At 42.9% G+C, this 9,629-nt stretch overlaps 1 protein-coding gene across 1 annotated transcript; it reads right to left on the reverse strand.

Annotated features, from left to right (window-relative positions):
- Positions 1 to 236: 236 nt before the first annotated feature.
- On the reverse strand, positions 237 to 2,861 carry LOC135534703 (storkhead-box protein 2-like). Its single transcript, XM_064961606.1, has 3 exons — positions 2,855 to 2,861; positions 1,492 to 2,581; positions 237 to 441 (listed from the first exon to the last, which is right to left on the reverse strand). The coding sequence occupies exons 1-3, from the start codon at positions 2,859 to 2,861 to the stop codon at positions 237 to 239; spliced, it is 1,302 nt and encodes a 433-aa protein (XP_064817678.1).
- Between the last annotated feature and the right edge of the window lie 6,768 nt (positions 2,862 to 9,629).

Genomic DNA, 9,629 nt, shown 5'->3' on the forward strand with positions numbered 1-9,629 from the left:
TCATAAATGTCCTCTTGTGAGAAAAAGTGTTGTTATTGTAGTAGTGAGCATCACAAATTCAAATATAACCCAACGGAAGATGATAACTAATCCAAAATCATTGAATGACAGATGTAGTACCAGTCCTTGAGCTGGCTGTCAGTCTGCATGCTGTAACAGTCCCAGTGAGGTGGAGGTGTAGGGTATACATCCAAACCCAACACTTGTCTCTTTTTTATCTCCCACTCCAGCCAATGTCACACACTCGTTATGGAGGCCAAACAGTTTGAGGGTTTCTGCAGTTTCTCGGGTTGGGTGGTGAGCAGCTCTGGAATGGTCTGGAAGGTGAAAGGTGGACCGTTGCCTGTGGTAATTCCCAGGTGTCCGGGACTCAGAGCCAGATTCGGACGTCTGTTGCTCTCCACAATGCTGGAGGTGTTTGAGGCCAGGTTCTCTCGTGTGCTGACCAAAGGAAGAAAGGAGAGGAAGGGAAAGAAAAAAAGAACAGTGAAGAGAATGAGGAGATTGTTACCTGGGCTTCCGTTGTTTGTGTGGAATTGTGTGAGAGCAGAAAGTGTAACGGCTTTCTTCCATCTCCTCCTCTGACGAAGTGGTGGAACAAGGATCGGACCAACATGCAACGTGGTTCGTTCGATACATCTTTAATGATGAAGAACACGAAAAATACAAAACAACAAACCGAAACAGCCCTGACTGGTGCAACAAACACAGAGACAGGAACAATCACCCACAAATACACAGTGAAACCCAGGCTACCTAAATATGGTTCCCAATCAGAGACAACGATAATCACCTGACTCTGATTGAGAACCGCCTCAGGCAGCCATAGACTAATCTATACACCCCACACAACCCCAAGATGAAACACACTACAAATAAACCCATGTCACACCCTGGCCTGACCCAATACATGAAGATAACATAATAAATATAGACCAGGGCGTGACAGAAAGTATATGATTGATTGATTGTTGACACATTTTCTATAAAGTTTTCCAGAACTTCCAGGTAAGGTAGTTCCCTTCAAGTAAAACAAAATGTGATATTCTCTCCATATTAACCACTAACTGATGTAATCACTGCCCAGAGAGGAAGTAACAAAAGGTGAGAATAAAAGATGGGTAAGCGAGAAGAGAGAATAAGAGAAGAGTAATATGTGAGTTAGTCTCTGGCAGATTTAGACAAGTGTGGTCCTCATTCATGGTTTGTCTGATTTTCTCTACAATGGAGTTGTTTTAAAGATTATATGACTGATAATATGCAAGGTATCAGCCTAAAATCTGTATGACAAGACACTTCTTTGGAATGATGTCATGAGTGGTTTAGATAGTAACAGCATGTCAAAAAGTCTGATCACACCCATTTCTTGTTGTATTTGTGTACTTGTTTGATAATTTAATGCAATGTTAGGAGCTAGTAACATAAGTATTTTGCTGCATCCGCTAAAACATCTGTTAAACGGTGTACGTGACCAACAAACTTTGATTTTACTTCCAGCTAGACCATGTCACCCATTGAAAGGTGGATGTGCTTCTGGTCACTGCCTCCATCTGCAGGCCAGGGCTATGGGAGAGAAGTGTGGAGCTGTGCTGCCTGGGGAAAGGCACGAGCCAGCCGAGGGGGAAGAGGAAGGGCTCTTTGGCCTTGTTGGTTGAGCGCTCGTTGCGTGACTTCCTCTCCCGTGTGTGGCTGTGGTACACCTTGGAGTGGGACGGTCCGTGCGACGGTCCGTGCGACGGCTCGGGGAAGGGCATCTCTGTCCTCCTCTTGGCCAGCTCTCCTGACACGTCCCACTCTGGGGTGATGGGCAGGTGGGACTCCATGATGTTTGGGTTGCTGTGAGCCAGGTGGCGGGCATGGCTGTGTTCCAGGGAGGAGGAGCTGTAGGGATGGGAGTCCCACTCAGCCACCATGTCCAGGTTAGATCCCTCAAAGGGGTCCCCCCGAGTGGTGCGGGTCTTAATGTGGGAGCATGAGGGCTTACCCTGGGGCTTGCGATGACGACGGCTCCTCCTGCTGTGTGAGCTGCGCTGGGCTGACGAGCTGGCCTTGCTCCTCTGGGCGCTCTCCTCCTCCAACCTCTTCATCACGGCCGTGTGCCTCGCCACATTCTCCACTGTCAGGTCTGGGTTTATCCGTCTGATGATCTCCGTCTCCACATTGTGCGGCATGGCCATGGGCGTCTCCTCGCCCTGCAGAGGCCACACTTCCGGGTGATTAGGCCTCCCTGTGCTCCTTGGGGGACTTCCTGGTGAGGGTGGTATGGTGGCTGGGGGGGTTATAACGGTAATCATTATAAAAGTCTCCATGGTTCTTAGGATAGGACCTGTCCCTGACACAGCCAGAGGTGGAGGGGAGGATGTTTCCAGAGAGGGGGAGGTACACTGCTGCTGCTGCTTGCGATCAGGCAACCTCTCGTCCAGGTGGTACCACTTGGAGCTGGTCCTGATGAGAGAGGGCGTGATGAAGTAGGTCTGTGGCATGACGATGAAGTAGCCTTCCGGCGTAGGGTAGATCTTCCTCTCCCGGACCAGCATGCTCAGTGTGTGGTGGAGGATCTCCGCCGTTGGTGTGGGCACACCTAGACAACGACACAGAGAAGAACATGTCATGAATGTCAAACACATTCTCAAATGGCATGCTATTCCCTTCATAGTGCACCTCAATATGGTGCCATTTGGTACGTGTCGCATATCACGTGAAAAAGGCTTAATTTGTGATCTTCTCAATTCATATTATTCAGCAATTTGATAAGCCATTATTTGTAATAACCAATCCATCGATCGTGAAAACTGTTATTCGCCCAATACATCAACCGCATAGTCGACCTGGATCTATCTGATAGTGATCTGACAGAACATATTGCTATAGGTATACAATAAATGTCATCACTGTCTGATCATCCCTTTGGGGAGCCAGTCAGCTGGGGCTTTAACTTCTTTGGGACTGGGGGCAGTATTTAGTAGCTTGAATGAATAAGGTGCCCAGAGTAAACTGCCTGCTACTCTGGCCAAAAAGCTAGAATATGCATATAATTAGTAGATTTGGATATAAAACTCTGAAGTTTCTAAAACTGTTTGAATGATGTCTATGAGAATAACATAACTCATATGGCGGGCAAAAACCTGAGAAAAAAATCCAACCAGGAAGTGGGAAATCTGAGGTTGTAGTTGTTCAAGTGATTGCCTATCCAATATACAGTGTCTGTGGGGTCATATTGCACTTTCTAAGGCTTCCACTAGATGTCAACAGTCTTTAGAACGTTGTTTCAGGCTTCTACTATGAAGGGGGGAGCGAATTAGAGCTGTTTGAATCAGCGGTCTGGCAGAATGCCATGAGCGCTCAGCTGTGAGAGAAAGCCGCATTCCTTTTCATTTCTAAAGACAAAGGAATTGTCCAGTTGGAATATTTTTGAAGATTTATGATTTAAAAAAAAACATTCTAAAGATTGATTCTATACATCGTTTGACATGTGTCTACAAACTGTAATGGAACTGTTTTGATTTTTCGTGCCAGCGCCTTGTGAATTTGGATTTGTGAACTAAACACGCAAACAAAAAGGAGGTATTTGAACATAATTGATAGACGTTATCGAACAAAACAAACATTTATTGTGGAACTAGGATTCCTGGGAGTGCATTCCAATGAAGATCATCAAAGGTAAGTGAATATTTAAAACGCTATTTCTTGAGTTTTGTGACACCTCTCCTTGGTTGGAAAATGGCTGTATGTTTTTTTTGTGGCTAGGCGCTGACCTAACATAATTGCATGGTGTGTTTTTACCGTAAAACTTTTTTTTAATCTGACACATTAGTTGCATTAAGGAGAAGTATGTTTAAAACCTCTCTGGGATATGTGGGACACTAGCGTCCCACCTGGCCAAAAGCTAGTGGAAATGCAGAGCGCCAAATTCAAATAAATTACTATAAAAATCTAACTTCATCACACATGCAAGATAGCATATTTTTATTTAACCTTCATTTAACTAGGCAAGTCAGTTAAGAACAAATTCTTATTTTCAATGACTACCCTGGAACAGTGGGATAACTGCTTGTTCAGGGGCAGAAAAAAAGATTTGTACCTTCGGGGTTTGAATTTGCAACCTTGCGGTTACTAGTCCAACACTCTAACCAGTAGGCTACCCTGCCACTCCATATTAAAGCTACACTTGTTGTGAATCCAGCCAAAATGTCAGATTTCAAAAAGGCTTTTCGGCGAAAGCAAACAATGCTATTATCTGAGGATAGCACCATAGTAAAAAAAGAGAGAGAAGTCTATTTCAACCCTGCAGGCGCGACACAAAACGCAGAAATAAAAATATAATATAACTGGCACTCCAATATGTCCCATAAACATCACAAATGGTCTTTTTGTTCGATTAATTCCGTCGATATATATCCAAAATGTCAATTAATTTGGCGCGTTTGATCCAGAAAAACACTGGTTCCAACTTGCGCAACATGACTACAAAATATCTCAAAAGTTACCTGTAAACTTTGCTAAAGCATTTCAAACTACTTTTGTAATATAGCTTTTGTATTTTTTTTAACGTAAATAATCGATAAAATTGAAGACGGGATGATCTGTGTTCAAAACAGGAGGAAAACAAACTGTAGCTAGCTTTCTGGTCACGCGCCCCTATCTAACAGTACACTTCAAGTTACCCTCGTTCAAGATGGCCGTACTTCTTCATTACAGAAAGGAAAAACCTCAACCAATTTCTAAAGACTGGTGACATCCAGTAGAAGCGATAGGAACTGCAAGAAGGTCCCTTAGAAATCTGGATTCCCAATGGAACCTCATTGAAAAGAGAGTGACCTCAATAACAAAAAATATCTGAACGATTTGTCCTCTGGGGTTTCGCCTGCTAAATAAGTTATGTTGTACTCACAGACATGATTCAAACAGTTTTAGAAACTTCAGAGTGTTTTCTATCCACATCTACTAATAATATGCATATCTCATCTTCTGGGGATGAGTAGCAGGCAGTTGAATTTGGGCATGCATTTCATCCGGACGTGAAAATACTGCCCCGTCACCAAGAAGTTAATCATGTGTTTAAAACTTGTATCTTTAATCAATGTTTATGATGAGTATTTCTGTAATTTGATGTGGCTCTCTGCACTTTCACCGGATGTTTGTTTGAGACAATGCATTTCTGAACATAACACACCAATTTCAAATGAGGTTTTTGGACATAAAGATGAACTTTATCAAACAAAACCCAAATGTATTGTCTAACATGAAGTCCTGGGAGTGCCATCTGGTGAAGATCATCAAAGGTTAGTGATGAATTTTAACACTATTTCTGTCTTTTGTGACACCTCTCCTTCTTTTGAAAATGTCTATGGTTTTCTGTGGCTCGGCGCTGACCTAACGTCATCGAAAGGTGTGTGTTTGCCATAAAGCCTTTTGAAATCAAACATTGTGGCTGGATTAACAATCAATGAATCCAAAGAATAAACGCCAGCCTATCCCGCGACTGTGCCCTGTGATCCAATGTACACCTGGCCCACCATCCCACCCTCGATCTGGACTGTCTCTATGACCATGTTCACATGTACAGGGAGACAGTCCCCATCCTTGCCAAGACTCTCAAGGACGTCTCTTTAAACCGCAGTCCGACATCTCCACCCAGGAACAGCGAAGCAATCTCCACCCCTCCAAGATCACCGAGACAACACCCCAGACCAGCACCCAGGAACCCCCAGCCACGACCACAGCACCACCAACCTCAATGCCCACCACAGCCAGCGCAGCACAGACCACCCCAGCCCAACTTCAGAGCCACCCAGTCGAGGCCCCCTGTCAGGCCCCCTTCCACCCCCTGCCCCCCACCGCAGACCCACACTTGGAGCAGCCACAGCCCAGCAGGCAGAGCTGTGCACAGGCTGTGAGAGCAACAACTGGCCCAGCCCCCACCAACCAAATGAGTGACATTAAACAAAGTCTACTATTCTCACATGTGATAGGCCGAGGGTCATTTTAAGATGAGCACAAGAACTCCACCATCCTCACACTACACCCACCCAAGTGGCATGACACAAATTATATCTTAAATGATAAGCATATTACATTTGCATAATAAGAGTTTACTTTAATTGAAAAAACCTATTTTAATAGTTATTGTTGGATTGTGAGTGTTTGTCTCATTTTGAAGGTAAAGAAGAAAAAAAAAGTTATGAAATCTTTTTACGTTGCATGCTGGAATTTACAAGGATGGGAAGTCCTCTGCTTTTGGACTAAAGAGCAGAAACCCAGACTTCCTGAAAGAAATTGATGATGTTGATATTGTAGTACTACGGGAAACATGATGCAGAGCTGATGTTTCCACTGGCTGTCCACTAGGTTATAGGGAGATAATCATAGCATCCACTAAATTAAAAGGAATCAAACAGGGCAGAGACTCAGGGGGAATGCTAATATGGTATAAATCTGAACTAATTAATTCAATCGAATTGATCAAAAGAGGAGAATTCTTTATATGGTTAATAATATCCTCTCTGGGATAGGCGGGGCGCTCGCGTCCCCCCTGGCCAATAGCCAGGGAAAATGCAGAGCGCCAAATTCAAATAAAATACTATAAAACTCAAACTTTCATTAACCCCTCCGTGCACAGAACCCGCTTGCGGGTTGAAATATCCACACCATACGTTGATCGCTACATAAATAATCATATTAAACATTCATGAAATTACAAGTGTCTCACATGTATTGAAAGCCTAGAATCTTGCTAATCCAACTGTGTTGTCAGATTTAAAAAAGGATTTACTGCGAAAGAATACAATGCGATTATCTGAGCATAGAGCCCCATAAAAAAAAAATTAACCAGCACAGGCGTAACATAATCACAAACTACATTAAAATAAATCTTTTACCTTTGACGATCTTCGTCTGTTTGCAATTCCAATGCTCATTGTTACACAATGAATGATCTTTTGTTTGATAAAATCCATTTTTATAGCCTAACGTGAAACATTTTGTGAACCGCTTGTGTCGTGAATTCCGTCTCATTTCATTTTCGACACACATTCCAGGTAAATAACCCACACAGAACGTGACTTTTCCAGTCATGTTTGGTTTCACTGCAATCAACTGGTTTGTTTGTAACACAATCAAATCTGATGGGCCATTTCGCGGGACGTATTGACTGAAAGAAACCGATTTGAAGACAACAAGTCATGACATCATTGTGCACCAATGATTTGCCCGCTGTTTCGTTGATTGACTGTCTTTTTAACCCAATGACCACTGATCATCTTGAAATCTAGCTGGGTAAATAGCCAATGAGCTGAGGTAAACGGCAATAGGCCATGTTTATGTGTTGCAAGACCAGTCCATGTAGTAAGCTCCAGCGTAAAGAGAGTCCTTCGCTATTGAAGTTTCATGCCAGAAGGAGAAACACATATTACGCACTGCATTGTTTGGTAAACGCGCAGATTCAGCTGTTTATATATCAATCAGTATGGCGACTTAGTCAGGGAAAGCTACATCTAAGTCTAGATATACAGATGCATACAGAATAAATTGATTGGGAAAGTGAGACAGAGATTGTTGTAGGACGATTCATTTAGCGATTGTGGAGGAATATTCTTTGAACGGGAGAGGACATCGTTTTGGACTGGTAAGTTCTTATCATGCTAACGCCCTTGTTTGAAATTAATAATATAAAATATTATTTGTGATTTTTTATTTATTTTAGAAGCAATATATAAACATGTAATGTCATGAAATGTGAGATGCGTGTCTGCCGCCCCACCCCAACCCACATGAAATAGCCTATTAGAGGCTGTTGAGGGGAGGGCAGGCCCACAACAATGGCCAAAGTGATACAGCTGGTCTTTTGTAATATAATAAAGACAGTAGATCTCGCTGGTCTGTCATAATATAATAGAGACAGTAGATCTAGCTGAAATGTCATAATTTAAAAGAGACAGTAGATCTAGCAGGTCATAATAATATATTCAACCTTATGTTCCCTGTACTCTATATATATATATATATATATATCTGTTTATTATACCTGTTGATACAAGGCTCATATGTTAAACTATTCTAACTGAATATTTTCTTTCACAGTGAACACTGACTCCGAATGGCAGCCCCCAGGGCCAAGGTTTCCATCCCCCACTGAAGCTGGTTCATCCAGCTCCTGCCACAAGTGGTGTTCATCTGCCCAAATTTATTTCTGCATGCATGGATGTGCCTCAGGGCCAAAAGGGCACAGCATGGAGGCGTCGCTGTGTTCTTTGCAAAATTAAGTCCCTCATCACCTGCGCCACATGCTTTGTGACCCTCTGCTTTACAGCAGAAAGAGACTGCTATGGCACCTGGCATCAGCAGCACAATATTGTGTAGAGCTTTGGCAAAGTGGGTGGGGTTATATCCTTTCTGTTTGGCCCTGTCCGGGGGTCTCATCGGATGGGGCCACAGTGTCTCCTGACCCCTCCTGTCTCAGCCTACAGTATTTATGTTGCAGTAGTTTATGTCAGGGGGATAGGGTCAGTTTGTTATATCTGGAGTACTTCTTCTGTCTTATCCGGTCCTGTGTGAATTTAAGTATGCTCTCTCTAATTCTCTCTTTCTCTCTCTTGGAGGACCTGAGCCCTGGGACCATGCGTCAGGACTACCTGGCATGATGACTCCTTGCTGTGCCCAGTCCACCTGGCCTTGCTGCTGTTCCAGTTTCAACTGTTCTACTTGCAGCTATGGAACCCTAAACTGTTCATTTTTACTCTTGAGGTGCTGTCCTGTTGCACCCTCTACAACCACTGTGATCTCCACCCGGCACAGCCAGAAGAGGACTGGCCACCCCTCATAGCCTGGTTCCTCTCTAGGTTTCTTCCTAGGTTGTTGCCTTTCTAGGGAAATTTACTAGCCACCGTACCTCTACACCTGCATTGCTTGCTGTTTAGGGTTTTAGACTTGGGCTATATCAATTGATTTAATTTGATAGAGGACTGAGGGTCTTCCAAATATTTTAGTTACCCATGTTATTTTGTAAATGTATATATTTTTTTCATATCTTTTTTATCAATAATTATACCCCCCCCCCCCCCCCCCAAAAAAAAAAAAAAAAAAAAAACTTGTGTGGGTGTGTTAGAATACCATTTTGGTATTTTGTATATAGTTATTTTGTTTCAAAATGTATACCTTCACCAATTTGGCCACTTGGGTACATTTGGGCTACTTGTGTGGGACACCTGGGTGACTTCATGATAAATGTCATGTATAGCACACTCATTTTGGAAGCTATCATTCTGAAACTTTGCACAAGTAATGTTGCCCTCTTATATTTTTCACTGAAATTATCCCCATCATCCTATCTGAATGTTTGCTCATGTTGCTCTTGTTCATTTTAAAGATGATGATATAAAAAATAAAAACTTATGTTTTTTCCATTGTTTTATCTAAACCAGATCTATTGGGTTATATTCTCCTACATTCAATTCACATTTACACATACTTGTGTTTTCTTTCAAATGGTACCAAGAATATGCATATCCTTGGTTCTGTGCCTGAGCTACAGGCTGTTAGATTTGGGTATGTCGTCAGGCGGGAATTGCACAAAGTAGGGGGGAGCTCTATTAAAACCTCTCTGGGATAGGCGGGACGCTTGCGTCCCACTT

Source organism: Oncorhynchus masou, unplaced genomic scaffold, assembly GCF_036934945.1.
Source record: "Oncorhynchus masou masou isolate Uvic2021 unplaced genomic scaffold, UVic_Omas_1.1 unplaced_scaffold_3842, whole genome shotgun sequence".
Classification (NCBI taxonomy): Eukaryota; Metazoa; Chordata; class Actinopteri; order Salmoniformes; family Salmonidae; genus Oncorhynchus; species Oncorhynchus masou.

Excerpts from the sequence above, each read along its gene's own strand:
- LOC135534703 (XM_064961606.1), bottom strand. Across the intron at positions 442-1,491 it reads GTGACATGGTCTAGCTGGAA|CACACGAGAGAACCTGGCCT; the intron begins GTAAAATCAAAG and ends TCCTTTGGTCAG.